Source organism: Anser cygnoides, chromosome 17, assembly GCF_040182565.1.
Source record: "Anser cygnoides isolate HZ-2024a breed goose chromosome 17, Taihu_goose_T2T_genome, whole genome shotgun sequence".
Classification (NCBI taxonomy): domain Eukaryota; kingdom Metazoa; phylum Chordata; class Aves; order Anseriformes; family Anatidae; genus Anser; species Anser cygnoides.
In genome coordinates, this window is record NC_089889.1 from 1,640,975 (window position 1) to 1,662,694 (window position 21,720).

The 21,720-nt window shown below is 50.0% G+C and overlaps 1 protein-coding gene across 3 annotated transcripts; it reads right to left on the reverse strand.

Annotated features, from left to right (window-relative positions):
• Positions 1-152: 152 nt before the first annotated feature.
• On the reverse strand, positions 153-21,664 carry UBE3B (ubiquitin protein ligase E3B). 3 transcript variants are annotated; one of them, XM_066978720.1, is made up of 27 exons: positions 21,529-21,664; positions 20,737-20,906; positions 20,532-20,652; positions 19,382-19,441; positions 18,935-19,039; positions 18,715-18,811; positions 18,091-18,176; positions 17,334-17,416; positions 16,520-16,625; positions 15,724-15,844; positions 15,201-15,378; positions 14,651-14,820; positions 13,751-13,918; positions 12,890-13,061; positions 12,010-12,128; positions 11,326-11,440; positions 10,791-10,890; positions 10,072-10,191; positions 9,562-9,738; positions 9,363-9,473; positions 8,911-9,048; positions 8,421-8,486; positions 6,598-6,656; positions 4,407-4,589; positions 3,957-4,068; positions 3,494-3,586; positions 153-3,043 (listed from the first exon to the last, which is right to left on the reverse strand). In XM_066978720.1, the coding sequence occupies exons 2-27, from the start codon at positions 20,895-20,897 to the stop codon at positions 2,852-2,854; spliced, it is 3,213 nt and encodes a 1,070-aa protein (XP_066834821.1). In that variant the 5' UTR covers positions 20,898-20,906; positions 21,529-21,664; the 3' UTR covers positions 153-2,851. The 3 variants fall into 3 exon arrangements, with proteins under 3 accessions (XP_066834821.1, XP_013028662.3, XP_047929747.2); XM_013173208.3 differs by lacking the exon at positions 21,529-21,664 and adding an exon at positions 21,289-21,508; XM_048073790.2 differs by lacking the exon at positions 21,529-21,664 and having other exon boundaries at positions 20,742-20,887.
• Between the last annotated feature and the right edge of the window lie 56 nt (positions 21,665-21,720).

Consider the following 21,720-nt stretch of genomic DNA (forward strand, 5'->3'; position numbering starts at 1 on the left):
ACAAAAGGGCCGTCCAAGTGACAGCAGCCTCCACCTGCTGGCAGAGTATCAACGCCCCAAAGCTCTGCTCCCACCTCTGCCGCGCGCCCTGAGCAGGAGCACCACACGCAGCGGTTTCCCTGCCCCTAGGGAAAGGAAGAAGAGACGTCCGGTCATCTTACTCATACCAGGTTTATTTTTCTCTTCCCTGCGTTTCTTATCCAAGGGATGTACCAAAGGCTCCACCAGCAGCGAGTCTTCCGTAGAAAAAATAGTCATCAATCTCCCACGGCAGAGCCACCCTGCCCTGCAAGCAGCGGCGCAGGCAGGGACCAGACACGCTCACAGCCCTCTGCTACGGGAAAAACGTGTTAAAGCCTCTCCGTCAGCCAGGAGCCAGCTACTCAGGAGAGATATCCTTGTGCACGCGGCCACCAGGGCATTTACCAGACGATCACGTTTTATACGCCAGCTATAAAATCGGATGTGGTGTCTTGTAGTGCAATAATTCCGGGTTCGGAGGGACCTAGCAAAGGCTGCGCTAAGATCTCTTCTAGGAACTGTGCTCCTGAGGAATAAGGGGGAAAGGGGAGCAAAGCTTTCACCTCACTGCGCTCAACGAAACGTCTCATCGAACAGTCATTGTGCTCTATTTAGTCACTGCGTTCTCCTACAAGAGGGATCTTGTGTAAGATTTCAAACTATGAATGGTGCAACCCAGAGCCTAAACCTCTCAACTACACAATCAACAGCAGCTTAATGCCGAAACGCTATGGAAAAACAAACAAAAAACCCTAACCAAATTATTTTTACTATCGACTTTAGCTTCTCTGGACTTAGTCCAGTACCTTGAGTTCTCTGAACGCAGACATTCCTGCCCTCACCAACGCTTCCAATCACCCCTGCTTAGTATTACCAAGACGACTCAGAAAAAGGACCCCAACGTCGCTTCCAGCCATTGACTTAAAAATAAAAAAAAATAAATTTCTTTCTTTCTTTCTGAAACTCTGCTAAAGCCAGACAGAACAGAGAAGGACAAAGTGAAGGGCATTTCTTTCCTCTCGGCTGAACGTTGCCAAGTATTTTCTGGGTCTGCTCGAAATGCGAACACGCGGCGGGCAACAGGGCCTCTTCCAAAGAGCCCAGGGAACCTTCCCCACGAGGACAGGGATGCAAATCCCCGCTAGACGGACCAAGGCAAGGCAGAGGACGAGGCAGGGTACGTCAGCCTCGCACCAAGTGGCTGCTGCGAGCCGACTCGTGCAGCATGGAGGGGCCAGAGCGCAGGGCGAGAGCCGCCAGCGCCCCAGGAAGGGGACGAGGGGGGAGGCAGGCCAGCGGAGCTACCGGCAGCCTCCGAGTTTGGTTTTGTTAGTGAGCGGTGACAGAGGAAGGGGGGAAGGCGGCGGCTGGTTTTTAATCCTGTCCCAGAGCAGGAGGATGTGCGTGGCTTTCCTTTCTGCCAGAACCCAGCAAGGCCCGAGCGGCCCAGCAAACGGTGCTCCCACCGGGCCTGAGGCAGGGCCTGCAGCAGCACAAGGGAGCCAGGCTGGGAAGCTGCAGACGCTGTACGAATGAGGCTCCGGACTTCGTTAGAAACAGCAGGAAGGGTCCACCCCTTCCCAGCACATACACACATGCACACACCCCCACACGCTCACGCTGTCCCGAAACGCAACGTCCTGAAATTCACGACCACCTGAAAAAGCTGCCTGCTCCAGGCAAGCAGCGGCTGGAAAAGTAAGGCCAGAAAGAGACAAAGCAACCAAAATAACGACTTTGGCAACAAAGTGAATATGGCTGTGACACAGAGGCCAAGTCTGAGTCCGCAACAGTGCCTCTCCCTAACCAAAGAGACTGCAGACAAAGTGAAACTTCTGTCCCAGTAGGAGGAATTTTGCCAGGGGAGGTTTCCAGAGGACTCTTGGCGGCCCCACAAGTTCCCCTCCCAGAGAGAGCAGGGGGCACCTGCCCCACCGCAGCACTCTGCTGGGGAGCGAGGGCTGCCCGAGCTGTGCGCCAGCTCCCGAACTCTGGAAGCTAAATAAAATTAAACCTCTTCTGCTCCCAAGCAAATTCTGACAACAACTCCTTTCGTCCAAATCGCGGGCTTTAGCAAGGGCTTGGCAGAGGCACAGCTGGCTCAGCACGCTGACCCCCGCGCCTGCTGCTTGAGCTCTTAACCTACAGCACTCCGAAGCCTTCCTGAGAGTGGCAGGGTCCATCTGCTCGCATTTAACCTGCTGCTTCTTGAGCCTGCACTAGCGGTTCATTCTCGAGACGAATGCAAGGGCCTTGCACAGAGCAAGGGTGTCGGGAAGCGCCCCCCCCAGTACCTGACCTGAGTAAAGAGTGCCTGTTTGTGGCACATCCAGTGCTGCTGCCTCGTGCTCGTCTCCTTGGGGGCTCAGTCCCGTTTCTGCCCTTGTGCAGCTTTTCACTGACTGACTTCCACCCAGTAAGAAACTGGACCAGCTCCTGGGAAAGGAAAAGAGAAACGGTCCCCTGCGGCTGCTGCCCAGCCTGCCCAGCCTGCTGGGGGTATCGCGGTCACTGATCTGACTGGCAATTTAATGCTCCTTTTATGCTCCCCCGGGGTTTGCTTTTAAAGATGATTTACGTGGGTGTCGAGTGAAGTGTATTGGGGCAGGCCCATCACCTCCTTCATCCTGGAGAAGTGCCCAGGAAGAGCCAGCCCTGTCTAGCCCAGCAGCTCTTCCCTGTAAACCTCTACTATCAGCTGCACCTCTCCGGCCTCCGAGCGAGCAGCCAGCTCCCGCAGGGCTGATCCACTCTGCGCGTGAAGGCCTCCACCTCCAGCAGCAGTCAGCAGCTCTGAGAGCCCCTGTCGTGGAGTCCAGGGCCGCGGCAACTAGGACAGCTCAAAGCCAGTGTTCATGCTGATGGCGTAGCGCAGCTTCTCCCGCAGGATGCTCTTCTTGCTGTAGTTGGGAAGCTTGAGGAGGTTGAAACAGGTAGAGGAGGTCGGGAGCCGCCCGCCCGGCTCTTTCTTGCGGATGGTGAAGAAGCCCCGCAGCACACTGCCCAGCGTGTCCCCGGTGTCCTGGAACGGGGTAGAAATGCTGAGCTCATCCTGGCTACACACAGGTGCTAACACAAAGCCTGTCTGCTGGGAACAGGGAGAATCAAACCCCAAAGCCCTGCTCCCCACAGCTGCTAGAAACGAGCTTCTCTTTTAAGTACAATTACACATGCAGGGTCCCTTTGCTGGGTGCAGAAGAGGATCAGCGGCACAGGGGGGTCACGTGCGAGGAGAAAACATAACCCCGCAGACAAGCAATAGGAGCCCAATTGCTGCTGTGCGTGGGAGAAGGGGGGTGCAGCCATGAGCATCCTATTAGTGGAAGGCTGCTTTCACCTCCCCCCGTGGAGCACGTATCTTTGTGGTTTAGTTTCCTGGTCAGACAGAGGAGATGAGGAGGCCGGGCAGGGAAAGAGGCCTGCCAGAGGTGAGGCAGGGAATGCACGGGACACGAGCGAGCAGGCTGCCTACCTGATCGTCAGAGACTTCCACGCAGCGGATGGAAAACGGAGGCTTGAGGTAGGCAAAGCCCAGAAGTGGAGGCCTAGAGCAGCTGGTAACGAACTGCAAAAGTGATGGACAGTGAAAGACAGCGGCAGCGCGAGCAGCCGGGCTCCCACGGACACGTGGCTAATGCAGTCGCAGTGAACGGCTGCTTGGGCCGGCATCTGAGCACCCCGCGGTACAACGCTGCCGAGCTTCGGTGCTCCGCTAGCCTTTGAAAACCGCCGTCTCTGCAGGACTGTTCGTGGCAGCGCAAGGGCATTTATGGGAACTTTGCTCCCAGGGCTGCCCCTCTGCTCGCCCAGGGGAGCAGGGTGGGGATTTTAAGGCATTAAGCATTCTGATACTCCTGTTAGGGCAGAAAACAGGCTGGAACAGCACTGGCCCGACCACCCCGAGTTCCAAGTTGGGCTGAAATGGCCGCATTTACCTTGAGAAACATCGCTCTCTCCTCAGGGCTGAAGTCATTGGCTAGGATGTCCCACAACCAGATAATGACCCGGTGACTCCCGTGGAAGCCCCCGTAGTACACCGTGTGTTTTCTGGGGAGAGAAAGGTTGTGACAGGCTCGTGGCCCGCTGCAGCCAGAGCCCCCACAAAGGGGCTGGATCAGAGAAAAGGGAAGGGCAGAGAGAAATTCTGCTCACAGGAGCCATTGCATGCCAGTGGCAGAAAAGACCCTTCATGTTCGTTAATACTTTCTCCAAATTAGCTTTAAGGAGCTTGTCCTTCTTTACGTTTGTTTCCATCTGCTCCTCAAATTCCAATTAGGAGGAGCAGGAAGTTGGGAGTCAGTCTCCTGCAGGCCTCCAAATAACTAGGCAATAAACCAGCCTGGTTTGCTGAGCGAGAAAGGCAGCAGACTGAGCTGGCCACTTACTTGAGGTCCTCGAGGTCAATCTCGGCATTGTCACCGGAGATCAGGCGCTGCAGCTCCGGCGCAGAGAACATACGAATCCACTCAGGCTTGATGATCGACCTGAATCCGCTGATGAGCGCCGCTGTCTGACTCTTGATTTGCGTGTGCATGCGGAAGTGAGCCATGAGGTGGATGTAGCTGATCCTGCGGGCAAGAGGCAAGGCGGTGGGGGGGAAACGGAGCAGCAAGAGACACCGCACCTCGCCGGTGTGACACGGGGCTGCCAACCTGCCTCTCCAGCCCACGGGCACTAGCACTGCCTGGAGAGGCATTATTTCTTCTCCTCCAGGGTCCTGCTCTTTATTTAAGCAGGAGGAGCTGTTCCTCTGCCCGGCCTTTTTTTCCTTCTGTCTCTGGGCCTGCCTGCTCCTTCCTCAAAGCTCCTTCCCAACCCAGAGACCAGCTGGCCCTGACAGTTAGTTGAATAACCCTGGCTGAACAGCAGCTGACACAGGGGGAGCATGCAGCCAGCTCCTCTCTAAAGGATCAGGCCCCCAGTGACAGGAACTTCTCGAGGTCTGAAAATCAGCTCTCTGGGCTCTGGTACTGCCCGCATTGAAACCCATGGCCGATCAACGTGGTTGTAAGAGGGTATCATTCCTGAGCAAGTCAGTAAGCAGGAATAGTTGGAAGGGAAAGAGCCGACAGATGATTTTGCACAGAGTTTTCCATGGCTCTTTCAGACAAATGCAGCTTAGAAAATAATTTGATACTGCTGTGAGCGGCTACGTAGACAGAAGCAGCACTGTCAATGCCTTACACTAGCCACGTTTTCTATCTTGTTAGAGTCCAACACATTTTAGATGATCCTTAGAACACATGAACTGCTATGCAGTACATGCAAAAGAGGATTCAGCGTCTGCTCACAATCCTTAGAAATACCGCGCATATGAAATGCTTTGCTAGTATGAAAACACAGGCCTGTTTTCAGTTCCTCGGGATTAACGAGTCACGCTCTGCAGGGCCTCCACTGGAGCCGGAACTAACACACTAAAAAAACTCCGGAGATTTCCACGTGCATCCCAGGAGTACAGAAGAGGTGCAGTGTTTATTAGCGGGAGGCACCGTCATTCTTCCTCAGCTTACCAACAGTCGGAATAACCGACCCTGCTGTTCATCAGCTCCTAGGCAGACACCACCACAATCACGTCGAGTGGGTTTTCAGCTAGGTAACCTCGCTCTGCCATTAAGAGACAGAACTGTTTCCAGATTGCTTTCACTTATAATACTTCTCCCGCTCCCTCTCAACTACCGATTTGTGTGCACATCTGCACAAAAGCTTCAAAGTTTCTGCTGTAAGCGAGCACAGCAACACACAGGACTTTCAACCTCCTCCCTGAGCTGATTTCTGACAAGCCAGAGAGATCCTTTCAAATGCAAACTCCCTGGTCAGAGCTCAAGAGGGGAAAAGACTGGGAAGCTCAGACTGCAAAGCACGCTAACAAAGATAAATCTTCAGGTAGGATCCAGCTTTCACTTGCCATTAGAGAGAACAACCCCCAGATTACCAGTTCAAACACGCATCTGCTTAATAGATATTTTACCCTGCTTTTATGATCACTGAAGGGTATAGAGAAGAAAAAAAAAAATGAAGGGAACAAAAAGGTGGGTTTGGTTTTCAGGCTCTGGAGTTGACATTTACGATAACTATCTAAAAGCCGGTTATCTGTGAAAATAGCTACAGGGCTCAGTGTCTCCTCTGATTTCCTGTGTCTAAAGTACGACTGTCGACTACATTTGAATTCAACACTGTCTCTTCTGAAGAACAGTGCTTTATACAACTGCCACATGTTATCATTTTGAGAAGATCTGTCTGCTCCAAGGTGTCTTTGAGCATCTGTGCCCTCTATGTTCACGACTGTGTGCCTGAATTGCTTTGAATCCATCTGTCTGTATCTATCACCATCATTAAATCCTGCAGAATCTCACAGACTGTGTGCCTTTGACCTCAGAAGCACTGTTTCAAGAAGTAAATTGTCAATTTTTATTTTGCAAATCGAATTTAATACAATTTCTGCCGATGAACTGTAACCAGTAAATTCTATTAAGATATTTATGGGCTCCTTCTACTCTAATCTATTTCAATTCATTCCAGATGCAAGAATAAAGTATTTTGCAGTGATGACCTTAAAAATCTAATTGCTGTACTTACTTATTTTCATTGGTAACAGGAATGGTCTTCCCTCCAGGAACAAGTTCATGGCAAACAAGCTGAGGGAAGAAACGATTGTATTGCTAATTACTGCCTGGAACCACAATGGAAAGAAATGCCACGCTAAGCTGTTACCTCCCCATAAAACATTTATTTTTACAATAAAACAGTAGGATTTAAAATTTAAGTAATAATCCTGCTTCTGCCTCAAACCAGTTTCACTTAACTATTAACTCGGTAACTGAGCAGCAGGGAACTCCAACTCTCCCACCGGCGCTGCCAGCCCATCTTCGAGGAAGCCTCCTCTCTCGTCTGATCCATCACTGCTGAACCGCACACAAATCAATTCAAAGAGCCCTGGGGGACTGTCGCAAACCCAGAATCCAGAGACAGAACAACCTCAGAGCCTCTGCATGGCCCAGTCTAACAGCCCGATCCGAAGCTATCTGCTCCACGAGTCTCACCTGGGACCACCTGAGTGACAGAGCTCCCCGGAGCTCACTCCCTCAAGCTGGGCACTCAAAACACGAAGCAGAGCGTGCTCAGAAAGCGAGCTGGGGGGGGAAGGATCCTTCCTGCCCTGTCAGGCCGAAGCCTGGTGCTCAGCCGACAGCACTGCTCACAGATAACGGCAGGGACCCTCGGGGTGCTTGCTACAGCAACAGTTAGGGCTCATCTACGCACCACCAGAGAGGCAGGAATTCACTGTTCCCATATTCCCATATTCCCAGTGTCCTCTGTGCTTCGTTTCCAGGTGACTTCAAAGGTCAGAATGGAGCCTGGCACAGGGAACAAGCTCAGCTCCCTTGTGCCCAGCACAGCCTCGTACCTAGCAAGGATGGATAAGTGCATTCAGGAACCACAGGGTTACCCCACCAGGCTGCTTCAGGATGGCCAAAGCACAATGCAAACAAGAATCCCCGGGTTTATCCTGAACTTTGGAGTGCTGCAGCCTTCAATGTCTTATTGCTGGGCTCTCATGTGCTGGTTTCTTACTTTGTTTTTAAAGTGGAAAGCATAAAACAATGTTTTTCAACTAGAAAAGAAAAAACCCTGGCACCAGAAAAGTTAAGGGTCAGAGGGCAAACTTTGTTGAAAGAGCTATTCTCTGCCCACGGCTAAATAGTGAACGAAGCCACAGAATCCTACGGCTGAGTTCAGACAACCTCTGAATCTGAGCCAGCCTTTGAGTACAGACATTTTTTTGTAAAAGGAGAGCGGAGCTAAGCCCTAACCGCAATCAAACACGAGGTCATTTATGAGTCAATCTCCTCGAGGTTCTCGGTCAGATGGGGCCACGTACAGCATGCTAGTTACCCACCCAGAATCAGAGTGAAAAGCGCTCTGCGTAGCACAAGTCTGAACAGATTGCCTGTTAGATGCCCCAAACCAGCTATCAGAGAGCTCAGCAGAGAAAAATAGATGCCTTCTGCTGGCCACACAGACGTCAGGTGAGTATCTCTGCCCTACAGACACTAATGAAAGATAGGATACTTCTGCTCAGGGATCAAACCTACTTCTGCTGCTAACTGCTTATATTCACAGCCTGCCACTTCGGGCATCACAGGCTTTCCCACAGCAGCAGGCAGCGATCCTCAGGATCGCTCTCTGTGCTTCTGAGGCTCTTCCTGGAAACATCAGACAGACAGACAAGGGAGACAATCCCTGCAGAAAACAGCAAGGATCTAACCGGAGCAAGAGGGATTGCCTGAGCCAAGACTGTGGACTCACTATCGGTGTTCATCAACAGATAGCACAGGGAAGGTGCTGGGAACGCAGCAGGGATGAGGTCTATGTAATTAATAAAATTAATAAAAGCCTACCTGACCCATCACATCTTCATCGTAGGACAGCGTTAAGCCCAAGTCACTGATATCACCATCATAACGCTACGGGAACAACAAAGAGAGGGAAAGAAGTTAGTGTTCAGCAGCAGGAACAGCAGCTCTGCATTTCTGTATCACCCTCCCGCTATGTGATCCCTAAAAGGAACTGGGCAAAAAGCACAACAAATACACGACTTGCTCGAAGTTATGGGAGACTGAACAAGATCTGAGGCTAAAACTCGGGAATGACTGATTTCCAGTTCCAAGCTTACACCTTCAGACTCCTTCTTCATCCCTCTTGCCCCAGTAAAAACACAGGATCGCTGCATACCAACTTGCTTTGGTATCAGCACGTGGCTCCACTAATACTACTACTTTCAGGGTGTTTTTCAAGGCGATCAGAACCCTAAAGGCATTTGCAAATCTAGTGTTCCTAGCAGCAGCCAGCGGTAAGGGAGTTAAACATCAGGAAAAATAATGCTCAAACCTTAATCGAAGTGAGATTTTTATAGAACTCGGAGTCCAAGGAGGGAAGTTCATCTACGGAGCTGTAGAAGACACTGTGGTGGTGTCCAAGTAGCTGACTCAAGAAGAAGGAAGCAAATGGCACATCCACAACTATTCCCTGCAGACAAGAAGAATGCAGAAGGAAAGTCACTCCGTGTATTTGCTACGTGCAACGTCTTTGGTTACCCAGGAGGCCTGCAGGACAGATTATATGTTGTGGGACAAATGCAGAGATGTAAGACACTGAAATCAGCTAAGAAAGCCACATCCTCTTAAAATCCCTTAGCTATGGAAAGGTGCAAAAAGGCAAACACAAAGAGGAACTCTCTTTCCTTTAAAGAACTACCTTAGGTGGAGAAGGTCATTCTGCCTCTGAACTATTTAGTGCAATACTAACAGTAACAATATCCTAGTGCAGCAGCTTTAGCTCACCTCGTATACAGCCTTCCCAAGCATCTTTCCCACAAACTCAAAGAGCTGCAGGTAGTTCTCATGAATGTAAGATGTTGGGGATGGATACAGCCTCTCATCACCACTGGTTGTCTGCACACAGAGAGAAGAACACAGTGAGCCAGGCTGTTTGTGTTTGCAGCTACTCACAACAGTTAGCATCTGCAACCCCGCAGCGTACCTTGAACAAGTTGAGTGCAGGGTCGAACACCTTTTTTATTATTTCTTCCAGAAACTCTTTGAAGACACCATCTTGATCGATACCAGCCTCATCGACACCCAGATCATTCACAAATTTCACTCTGATCACTCCCTTCATGGCGTTCTGGGAAAGCTGTCGCAGCTGCTCATATCCATCCTACGCAGACCGGAGAGCCACGGGACACACATGGTAAGACACGTGAAACACCCACGCAGACGTGCAGCAGAGACAGGGGTACAACACATAAATCTGCATTTGTCATTGCATTTTTGTGTCCCAAACGGCTGGCATTTTTCCTAGTCAAAACTCCAGGTCTGTAGCAGTCTGAACTGAAGTCCAACATTTCCCTCTAGCATTGACTCATCAAAAAGCAGACAGAACTGCCACAGGGTCCCTCAGCACCCACAGAGAAGATAAAAACATATTCACGTCCCTCCCTTGCCAGGCCAAGTTGCTGGCTTGTTGGCTCCTGTGAGCCAAGTCACTCACCTCCAACATCCGTGAGCGGCGGATGGTGATGTGGGTGACGTGAGGTGACGCAGAGCTGGTTTCAACCAGTCCCAGCTTCTCCTTCTCCTTCGTAACCATGTTTCGGAAAAGAAGCACCCTCTAAAAAAGAAAACACGGGTAAGCTTTCACCCACAGGGATCCTCATCCTCCCGTGCAGCAGGGCTCTCAGATGTTCCTGATGCACAGCTACAACTAGCTCTCGACTGTCCTGTCCCCAGGTTGGCCCTATACCATCATCACCTATTCACTAGAAATGGGGAGGATCTGCCTCCTTGTTCCCCAGTGAGGCAGGGAAATTCTTGAAGCCCTGCTTTGGAAGGGACGAGGTCCCGACAATATTGAAAGTAAAAGCACCTTTCCCATCACCACATAAAAATTCATCTTCTCTGCAGATTTGCTGTTTGCAAAAGGACACCGCTCTCTGCATCAAGACTCTCTCCAAAGCCACACGGTGCACTGCTGGCTGACTTCAGGCAGCTGCCCACACAAATAAGCTCTCTCCCAGTGAAAGAAACCAAGATAGTTTAGAGGAAATGCATGGGCGAGAGCAGGGGAGGGAGGAGAAGACCTTTATTTAACTAGCATTCCAGTCACAAGCTTCACCCCACAAAATGCTCAAGATACACGTCCCTTCCATCCCAGGCTACCCAGGTCACCCTGGCTTTTCAGCCCCCATCCTTTGCCCCTGCCCCACTCACATTCTTGTGGGGAATGACATGCGGGATGTACTGCAGGAGCAGCTGGGCTCGTTTCTTGTCCTTGTCCAGCTCCTGGAAGAGCACGCTGGGTTTGAGGTCCCTTACAAAGAAAGGCACAGATTCAGAGACCCCTGAGAAATGCCCAGGTACAGTAAATAGCTGGGGGTAGGACAGAGATGAAACTCGTAACGACTTCAAAAGTGACTTAAGGGGCTCAGGTGTACACGTCTGAGAAGGCCAGAGCCACGCAGGCCACTGGGTGCTGAGTCCCTTTTCAGAGCATCGCCCTCCACGAGTAGCAGCTTATCACGACACCAGAGAAGAGAAGCACCTCTGCGGGGTATTTAAACACAACAGAAGGGGTATCCTTAAATGCAAGCAACCCAGGGAGCACGTCCAACCTTGCCCTCGCAGGCAGAATGAAAGGCACCCGATCTAAAGGAAGGGTTCCCAAACCACTCTCCCCAAGGGGAGCTGTTGCGCTGGGACTAGCAGAGAGCTGCACAGGACCCTTGCCACGAGCTGGGACACTTACTTGCGCAACCAGTGGTCCTCAGGAGCAAAACGCCTGCGGCAGTCCCTTTCATACAAGACCATGAGCCAGCCATGGACAGAATGGAACAGCTCCAGCGTCTCTCCTCGGGCATTCTCTGCACAAAAGGAACAAAGCAACAATGCGCAGGAACTGTAGGTAACAGGAGTGTCCAGGAGCAACATGTCCCATGCTGGTAGGAGAGGTGTATTTCTCCTAGCTGCCTTCAGAGGGAAGGAAGAGATTTTGTGCCTCCCAGGAGACAGACGTCCTCTTCTTTGATCAAAGTGAAAAAATCTTAGCTACACGAGGGCCATCTCAGCAAGCTCCAACCAAGCCGTCGCAACAGAAATGGTCTATCTCATCCAATTCTGAGAACCGAGCTGTCCCGAAATTATTCCCACATGCAGACTGACACTGATAGCTACTGAGACTCTAGCAAGATGGCAAAAGTCAATATCCCCATCATGTCTGGTAACAAATTCTCACTTGAAATAGACGAGCGCATTGTATTTGGTGCCAAGCATGACAGTGGCACCTGGACACCAAAGCGCTGGGACATATTCTCAAGCCACACAATAATATGTTTTTCTTCAAAGCAATTATTAGCAGAAGCTCCATATTCAAAAATTAATGCCATATATTGTTCTAATAGCATCCTCAACTTAGGCTACTGAAAGCACTTACCCACAATTCCATCCCAGATCATCTTAAACACAAAGGAATTCAGAAAAGATGAGATGGTAACAAGCTCCTCCAGTTTGAATGAAATCTGCTCTTCATAGACTTCTATGTCATCAAGAATCCTATCGGAGAAAACAAATGCAAATGTGCAAGTGTCAATTTAACTCCCTTTTGAATTTTTTCATAAAGGCACATTATCCTTTAGCAGCAGCTTATTTCTATGACAACTGACACACACGAGGATCTGAAGTCATAAACAACTAAACCCTATTAACTGATTTTAATTGATATCCGATCCTAACAGAAAACAGCGTGAAAGGTCTGAGATAGAAGCAGGCAGTATTTCATAGTTAAAAGGACTTATGTGCTAGTCCCCAGGAGACCTTTTTCACCATCCAAGCTAAGAAAACTGTCTCGACTGACCAGCAAGGACAATTTTCCACCACCCCTCCCATCCCTTGTGCTGTGCAAGTCAGTGAGCGATACAGCAAGAGTTGCAAACAGAGGCCACGTAAGCTGCAGAGCTTCCTTGCAGCTAAACCACCATCAAAAGCTCATCTGGAGTCACCAAGGTACATGCTTTGGGCTGATGCAACTGCTGCCCGTAAGCAGCAGAAATGTGTATGTCCCTTCCCTAGCTAGTTCTGCAATATTTTGCCACCACTTCAGCCAGCTGTATATTCCTGAAGCAGCCCAAGGCCGATGGGGGAAGTCCTTTTGAAGCCCTCTCTTCCTCAGGATTGCATTTGAAAAGCCTGCTGCTTTACTCTACCCAGTTATCTTTAAGCAAAGTCAGCAATACATTAACTATTCCTCTTGAAACCTAAGAAACACAAGAGTTTCACATTACAGATCTAGAGCGCGCCCTCCTCTTGCTACCTACGTGATAAGGTGGCGGGAGCAGTCACAGAAGAGCATCAGCATGGCCAGCAGCCTCTTAGATTCCTCCGTGTCATTATTCAAGCATTCCAAGAAGAGCTTTAACCCGCCCTGTGGTCCCAGCTCACAGATAAAAGCCCACAATTTGGGCAACAGATCGTCCAGGTAGGTGAGGCCTAGCAATGGAAAAATACGAAGCACACTCAGTAAAGCTTTCTCTGCCTGCTTATTTGTGCATACTCAAAGAGAGAAGTGAAACTCGGAGCTGACAGATCCTTTTGCAAAGCAACCCTTTGCTTGAAGGGAACACTGGCATCACATCGGGCTCCCAGGCCTGTCTGTATTAAGAGGAGATGTACAGTCACCAGGAAAGCCAAAAAAAAAAAAAAAAAGGCTTTTTAATGAGGGATTAATTATTTGCATATCTGCAGCCCTCTCCCACTGTGGACTCCTTCCTCCACTCCATCCACCAGACCAAAAGAGCACTCATCTCCTCCTCTACCCGTTTGGAAGACAGGCAATTTGTTCTTAAAACGTATGAAAGCATTCAATGTTTCCATCACAAAGATTAATATTGCCAGGCTTCTTGAAAACACTGACTCAGTCTCAAGTTTGGTATGGAGTAAGCAAGGTTTCATTATAGGAAAACTTGCTTCAATTTGTATTCTGGAGTGTTAATCCTCGATAAAGAAGTGATGAATGTTATTGATCAGGTGTATGATGCAGGATGGAACAAGCCTTCCACCCAACCAGTCAATAAACCGTTGTCAGTAATAAAACTACCAACAAGTCAACAGAATTTAATAAGAAAAATCTATTTTTTCTCCACTATTAAGCAATTTGAAGAGCACAGATGTGCCCTCACCTGTGAGTATCTGCAGGCGGATCTGCGTTAGGGTTGTCAGAGTGGTCTGGTACAGGACGCAGATACTGCACACCTTCTGCACTTCTGCTGAGTCCACTCGCTTGCCCCCAACAGGCTTGAGAATGTTGCGGACAGACGCAGACTTCTGGAAAGCTCTCTTGAAAAGATCTAGTGACAGAGAAGCACGCGAAACATTGGCTCAGGAGACAGAAGCGCTATTCCAAACCATTTCTCATCCTCAGCCACTTGGCAACCTTGCGGGATTTTAGCAAACTGGGTCACTGCACGGACAGTGGGTTTTGGTAGATTTTTCTCACAGAACGCTGTATAGCTCCCAGCAACAGAAGAATCTTTTGCTGGGGACATTACTCTGGTGCTTAAAGCCTTACCAGAACTGCAGTAACTAATGAGCCACAGGATCTAGCGCTATGGACAGCAGCTGGAAAATAGCTACCTGTCTTATTCTAAACATGCTGTCTTCTTCTAAATCTGCTTCCGCAGAATCCTCATGCTTCACAGGCCCAGAAGCCAGCTTCACCTTGCTTTTCACGTGGGAAGCTGGCCTCCCCATCTCGCCTCGCAAAGCACTAAGCTATGCAGTAAGCACTTTAGCTACTTGAGCAACAAGAAAGAAAAAAACTGCTAAAATAAGCACATATTTTCACAGCACCAAAGTACAAGACTTGCCCCAGGTCACAGAGGCATTGTGAGCTGGAATTACAAATAACTTAGATCATATCCCCACCTAAGCAGCGGCAGCTGCTGCAAGTAATTACTCAAAGCTTTTAGCTTAAGTGGAAAAGTCCAGCTCCTGTGAGACTGGGAGAGAGAAACACACACATGCATGCAGCCCCTCTCCTCCCCAGCACGTAGACACAAAAGCAGCCCTCCAGAACTGACTCTTCATAGGGAGGCTGTTCTGAGGGGAAGCTGGCTGTGCTGGCAGCTGAGCTATTTCCTGATTCTCTAGCAGTTTCTTGCTGAGCACATCACTGAAGAGGATGCGAATCATATGGACTCCCCAGAGATGCTGCAGTTGCTTTGTCAGCAGAGGCATGGACTCATTCAGTCTGAAAGACAAGCCAGAGAGAGATGTGAAAAGGCAGGCTGGTATAAAACACCAGTGATGCTCTGATACACTTAGGTCACAGCCAGAATGGAGCACGAACCCACCCTGCAGATGGTCCTCAACGGAAAAAACAATGTACAGGTCCTATACCAAGCATGCCAGCACGGCCACTGTTACCACTCTGACTATACTAATTGAATTTCCTCATGTAATCATTTGCGTATGAATAAGACGGTTTAAATTGTGCAGATATAACCTGAAATAGCTGAGAAGTTATTCTGGATAGGGTCACACTGTTCATCTCAAATCATAAAGTACTTTGCAGCTTATAAATAAATAGAAGCTTAAACCATCTATCACCATAAGGTTGTCTTTACTTACCCGTAATCCACAGTCTGTGAAAACCAGCCCAGAACAGGATGCCAGTGGGTGAGATTGGATTTCTTTTGGGAAACGTACTTCTGGCAGTAGGAGAGCATGTGAATGAGCACACCCACAAAATGAGCTGTCTCCTCCTCAAGAACTTTATCATTCAAGGAGCCCAAGAACACAAGATTACCTGGCAGAACAACCAGTACAGCAAAACTTAAAAAGAGGCACAGACACTGCAGGACAGCGGTTACAGATAAAAGAGACAAAAAGAACTCGCAACGATTTTCAAGTCCACAAAAGGATTACCGATAAAAAATTACTGTTAGAGGCTACCCTACAGGAAGCCATTTCTATCACATCAACCACTAAGGTGGTGCATCCCCCTTTGGCATTCTCTTGCAGTCTTCTCATCTGTAACTATCTAAACAAGGGTAAAATTTGGTGAATTGGAGGCAGATCTGACCCATGGAGAATGAAGATGCGAGTCAAGACTCTTCCAAGCACAGAAGAAGGGCGTCTTACAGGTGCTTACCCAACAAACACAGAGTGTGACTTCCTTCTAAGCACACGCAGACATCTCGGCACTGCACTTCACGGCTTAAGAACAGGATGAACTTGCGGAAAAGCTCATGAGATTCTATCACTGCCAGACGCTGAAATACAGAATTTAACTGCAGGTGAGGCTGAGAAGCACCACACAGAACAACCACAGCTCATCTGCTATCAGCAATTTGGACTTACTTGCCTTTCCAGATAAATCAGAAAGTTAAAACTGTTGAAGAGAGTAAGTCCTTGACACGAAGATGGTCTAAGAAATGAAAAACTTTGCAGCTGAACAGGCCACCTTCTAGTTATAAACAGACTTTCAACTGTCTGCAAGAGCACAGAATGCCCATTTTGCGCAACAATTGCTGTCTGCACCAAGCTACGCAGAGGAGCAGACCCGTTTAATTAATTAGAGGACAGCCTGCTAGTTCCCATCAGAGATCCTCTGCCATGCAACAGACTGATTTCTATTTTGCCTTTGCCTACAATTACAGAAATGGAAGAATGATGACATGCAAAAATTCAAGCTGTGTGTCACATATTTCTTTATCTTCATTTTATTTATTTATTTGAGGACAGTTCAGTCCATCACCTCACTAGTGTTAATAACTCCTGTGGTATTAGAAGCCCGGAGCATGTGGAGGGATCAAGCACTTCCTCAGCAGAGCTTGAAATTGGAAAAGAAATGCCAATGTTCTGTTCTAAGAGCTGATAAAATGGAATAGCAAGTGGCCCTGTGTGATATTCAGTGGATTTTTGGTACTGTTACCTCACCCACTTACCTCAGGTGTTAGAGTAGCGAGATGAGTCATTATAGCAGGCACAGACATGATATGGATCAGAAACGACCTCAACAGATTGTCTGAAAATTGTGCAGCAATCACAGGTCTACAGAGAGAAAAATACTTCAGTGCAAGGTATCTGACCTAGCAAAGTAAGAAGCAGTCTTTCTAACCGAGCCGTTCAGGACTGGCTTCTGATTCTACCCTCATCAAGAAGCATGACTGGAAAAGAACGTTCACTTACACTTCTGTTATCACAGCAAGTTCACAAAATTGATCATGACTCCAGGGAATACGGTAAGTCAATCAGTTCACAGCATAACGCATTTTTACACAGCACATCCACGCAACCCAGAGAGCTATAAATGTTAAGCGGTTCATCTCCTAAGTTTCCCCTCTCCCCACTGCCATGAAGACAGTAATTAAATAATGTTTTCCTTAGGCAGAACTTAGGAGACATATTCAAGAGCTCTCCACAGTAACAGATAAGTGTGCAACAGCAGTTCATCATGAAGGGGCACAACTGCACTTATCCAGAGAGCTCCGCTCCCTTCTGAGGGTTCAGCAGAACGGCAAGCAGATCCTGTAGTCTGAACTGGAACTGCACTCCCAAGTCTAGACTTATGCTAGCACTTATTACTAACTTAATAGCATTCTGACCTGAAAAAGCGATGACAGGAAAGTGAACTATTTGCCTAAAGCAGCTCTTTTATCAGCTCCCAAAGGCACAAAGAGACTGGCACAGAGAGAGGTCTGCAACAGCACAAAATAGCCTTTGGCTGCACATCACCTCAAGCCGCTCTGGCTGCCTTACCGCAATGCGAGGGAGAAGACGGCAGTTAAAGAGCCTTTGGACAAGGATGGTCTGGATCTTGCCAAGCCATTAGTTAGCAAAATCTGGAAGAAAACAAACAAACAAAAAAACTTGCAGTCCTCAGATAAAAGATTATAACGGTTTGTGAAAGACGCTGCGTTCGTTTTCAGAGCAGGGAAAGAACACCAAAAAAAATGAAAAAGGACTACTAGATATTTGGCCAAAACCAAAAGGTTCAGGTTAATAACGGCATATAGAGAAACTGCATTCAAATCAGGCAGCCTGCAGTTCTTATTTCTCTAGGAACTGTACTCAGAAGATTCCCAGGCCTTTTAAAATGAACAGGCAATGCTCACAGCTGCTTTTAGTATCATTCCAATTTAAAGGATTAAGTAGAACGACATCAGCTCCTTTCCCCAACAGGACAGCACATAACCCAAATCCATACAGTAAGTCAGCGGCAAAGTTAGGAAAAACATTCAAAAGTCCGTGCTCTTGTTATAAGACAATGAAGTAGCATTTAGATTTGGCAGTAGAGACAAAGGGCAGACGATGTATTCGGGCTCGATAGGGAGACTCTGCTCTGCCGCTCTGAAGAAAAGTATGCCCACACAGATCACCAGTGCTCCCCACCCACCCTCTCCCTGACAAACCAGCACCCAGAGATCACAAAAGCTTCCTCAGAGCATGGACTGCAGCACGAGACTGGGGCTTGTTCGGAATAAAGCGAAGACAATTGTAGGTGCCCGAGACTGACCTGCAGCACGGAATAAAATCCCTTCTGGTTGAGGTGCCCCATGATGTTAGCGCAGATGTGGTTCATGGCAGGCCGCAGGGTTTCACCTTCCGGGTTAAAACAGCGACGTTACTAAACCAGTATCACAGTGGCACAGCTTATTAAAACTTACAGAAAAAACTCTAACAAACTATGAATTGATGCGTCAGTTCACGAGCCCTTCTTGCACAACTTCCTTGCCCTTATGTGCAAAAGGACCATTTTAGCAGCGCTTCACATCAAGTCTTGGTAAAATGGAACATTTAAGCTATAAGAGCCGCATTTCCTCGCTATACTTGTTTACTTTCTCTGTATTTCCTCCACAAACACAGAGTTAAATGCACATCCCTTTATCCTCTGAGCAATTCTGGTGAGTGAGACTCTGGAGACCTATAAAAACCTTGCAACAGCTGTTGCTGTTCTAAGGGAAGTAGCCTCCTTCATCTCATAGGAATCCTTACTGCCATTCCATGCTTTGTGCAAGCACAGGCATAGCAACTCTTTGTGGTAAGCATGGGGAGAAGGCAGGTGCAGAAACAGGATTCAGGAGACTGCAAAAACAAGCCCCAGATCAGCGCCTTAAGATACTGAACTGGGTACACTGACCTTTTCCCCGAAGGATTTTCCAGGTAGAAGTGTCTGTGAAGGTGACGAGCATCGTGAGGTGCAAATTGACCAGCCTGGAGTCCTGTAAGATGTCAGGCTGCAAAAAGAAGCACCAGCATTAATAAACCTAATCACTTCTGTGACAAATTGGAGTTGTTAGATGCAGGCAGACAAAAACGCAAGGAAAATTTTTTTTTTTTTTTTTTTTTTTTTTTTTTACCTTAAGCTGCTTGAGAAATTCACAGCAGAACCACAAAATGTCCTTGATCTGTTTGATCCATAAGAGCGTGAGGTCTTTGGAGAGCGCCAGGGACACGTACCACACCTGAGGCAGGCAGGATACGAATGGGAGCAGCGATCAGTGTTTGTGCTGCTGACGGGCTAAATACGTTACCAGGAAGCTCTGCAACAAAACCACCTCCTCGGAGCCCCGCTGAACCCAGCGGCGGCGCCAGGTTAGCTCTTTTCCCAGAGAACACTTGGTCAGAGCACACCACCCACCATGGAAGGACGCTGAAAATATTGGAGGGCTAGCGAGAAACCTCTCCCAACAGCCACGATGGAACCTCAGCCATGTTCAGCGGGGGTTTGAAAGTTAAATAATTCCAACACCACCAACGTAAATCCCCACCCACAGAAAAACGAAACAAAACAACGCCCTGCTGACCTTGGGCTCGTTCTCAACATCCATGCTGTTTAGAATACAACGGCACAGCTTTTCGAACCTCTGCAAAAGCAGACAGAACAACAAAAGAAGCGACGTTAGTTCTACCTGCAGCAGGGGCTGTTCTGGAAAAGCGCGAGGAACAGCTCAGCAGAGGGAGCAAGGTCTCTACATATGGGCACGGCAAGCGTTCCAGGCACGTTCCCCACGGGCGCTGCTGCTGGCTCCTTCCCCGAGAGCTCATCTACGTGCAGAAGAGCTCTCTCCTTGGCCACGCTGCTCGTAAATAGGAGGAATTCCTCAGCCTTCCCAGTTTGGTATCCAAACTGAGGGGGGTGCCCAGAAACAGAGGGCAAAGAAGCACAGGCCGCTCCCTGGCTCCCAGGGGACCGACGCACTGCTGGAAGGGGAAGGAGAGGAGACAGATTTCAGCAGTGCACCTCGTTACCATAACACAGAACTCCAAAGGGATACCAGGCACCTAAAAATCCTGTATGTGGTATTCACGTTTGGTCTTCATGCTGTAAATCCAGAAAGATGCATCTGCGGTACGTGTCCCTTTGTCAACAGGAGGAGTTCATTGGAACAAGGATTTAAAAACTCACCCACTGCTGCTGCAATTTAAATACAGCCTTTCATTTTTTTCAATTGTTTTCTTTTCAATTAGCCCTCACAGCTTTCTAGGGAAAAAAAAGATCATCCTTTCATGGACAGAGGCACTACAGCACAGGGCTTTACCCTGAAGCCACAAATTCGGGGCAAGGCCAGAACAGCAGGTGCAATACGAACAGCCCGCACCCTGCACTATGTCAGGACAGATCTTTGTGGGCTGCCACAACGTGCCTGCCTGGGGAGCTGGCCTAGCTGACAAAATCATGCGGCACAGCTCAATTACCGCTGCTGGCACGGTCACCAGGAAAAACAGTTGTTAAACTATGCCCTGAGTACAGGACCACTACTGAAAAATTCAGGGGTTCTTCTCTTTCAGTCCCGCAGTAAGAGCTCTCCGAGAAGGACCAGGAGGCAGAGATCACGTTTCTGAAGCCAAAAGATACTGCAAGAGCCTACAGGAACACTGGGTAACTATTTAAACAGAGTCAATGTTAACGTATGTCATTGAAAGAAGAAAAGAATGTCGGAGCAGAAACAGTACCTCTTTGTCCTCTTTGTGATTAAAAACAAACAGCAGCTTCCTAGCAATTCTGAAGATGGAAAGCGCGCTCCTTTTGCTCGAGGCGGATTCATTCGCCCCAAAGAAATCCTCCACTTCTCTCCTAGGAAAGGGGGAACACCGACACCGGCGGTTAAACCCCGGCACGCCGCTCTGCTTGAGAGCGGAGGGCAGATATGCCACGCACCTGACCTCCCTCTGCAGGCGGCAGCGGCACAGAAACCTCCTGCCCAGGGCCTGGATCTGGACGGCGGCACGCTCCCGCTCCTTCAGCTCCCTGCGCTCCTCCCGGGCCTGGCGCGCCTTGTCGAGGAACTGGGCTTTGGAGGACTGGCTGGCGCCGAACATTTTCGCAGCCTATAAAATAAAAGGGAGGGAGAGAAACAAGGAGCGAATTTAAGGCAAGAAGCAGCCAGGGCAGCCAGGGCCGGGGACGAAGCGGGGACGCGCGGAGTGGGGCTGGGGTTAGGGCTGAGCGCCCCCGCTCCCAGCACCTCAGCGGGGCGGCGGCACCCGGCAGCACCGCGGGGCCCGCAAAACAGCGGGGGGCAGAGCCCGGTCACGGCCCCCGGGGCTGCGGGGAGCGGACGCGGAGCTCGGGGTCGGCCTCGGCGCCGGTGCCCAACGCGGGGCGACGGAACTGAAGCGCGGAACGAGCGAGCAAACGGCAGTACCGGCGCCTCCGCAGCTGGAGGGCAGGCCCGGTGCTCCAGCTCCGGGCCCGGCCTAATAAAATCACCTGCACGCGGGAACGGGAGAACGGCAGGGACCGAGCCCACGGGCACCGAGGGGTCACCGAGGGGTCCCCGGGAGCGCCCCCGGCCGCAGCCGCTCGCTGCCAGACCTCGTAGGGCCGGGCCCGGGGCTCTGAGGGGCTCTGAGGGGGTCCCCGGGCCCCCCCCGGGCCGCCCCCCCCCCTCCCGCCGGTTCCGAGCCCGAGCCCGGCGCCCCGTGCGGCGCCGCGGGGCCGGCCGCCAACCTCGCGCTGCCGCTGCCGTTCCGCCGCGCCGCCGTTCCGCTCCCTCTCTCGCTCCCCACCGCCTACGCCGCGGTGCGGCCGCAGCGGGGCCAAGCGGGGCCAAGCGGCTCCGCACCCGGCTCCGCGCCCCGCCGCTGCCCGCTGGGGCCGGGCCGTGAGGCGGCGCGGGGCGGTGCGGGGCGGTGCGGGGGG

Excerpts from the sequence above, each read along its gene's own strand:
- UBE3B (XM_066978720.1), bottom strand. The coding sequence starts at position 20,897 with ATGTTCGGCGCCAGCCAGTCCTCCAAAGCCCAGTTCCTCGACAAGGCG. Across the intron at positions 19,040-19,381 it reads ATGTTGAGAACGAGCCCAAG|GTGTGGTACGTGTCCCTGGC; the intron begins GTCAGCAGGGCG and ends TGCCTGCCTCAG. Across the intron at positions 3,587-3,956 it reads AGAGAGCGATGTTTCTCAAG|TTCGTTACCAGCTGCTCTAG; the intron begins GTAAATGCGGCC and ends TCACTTTTGCAG.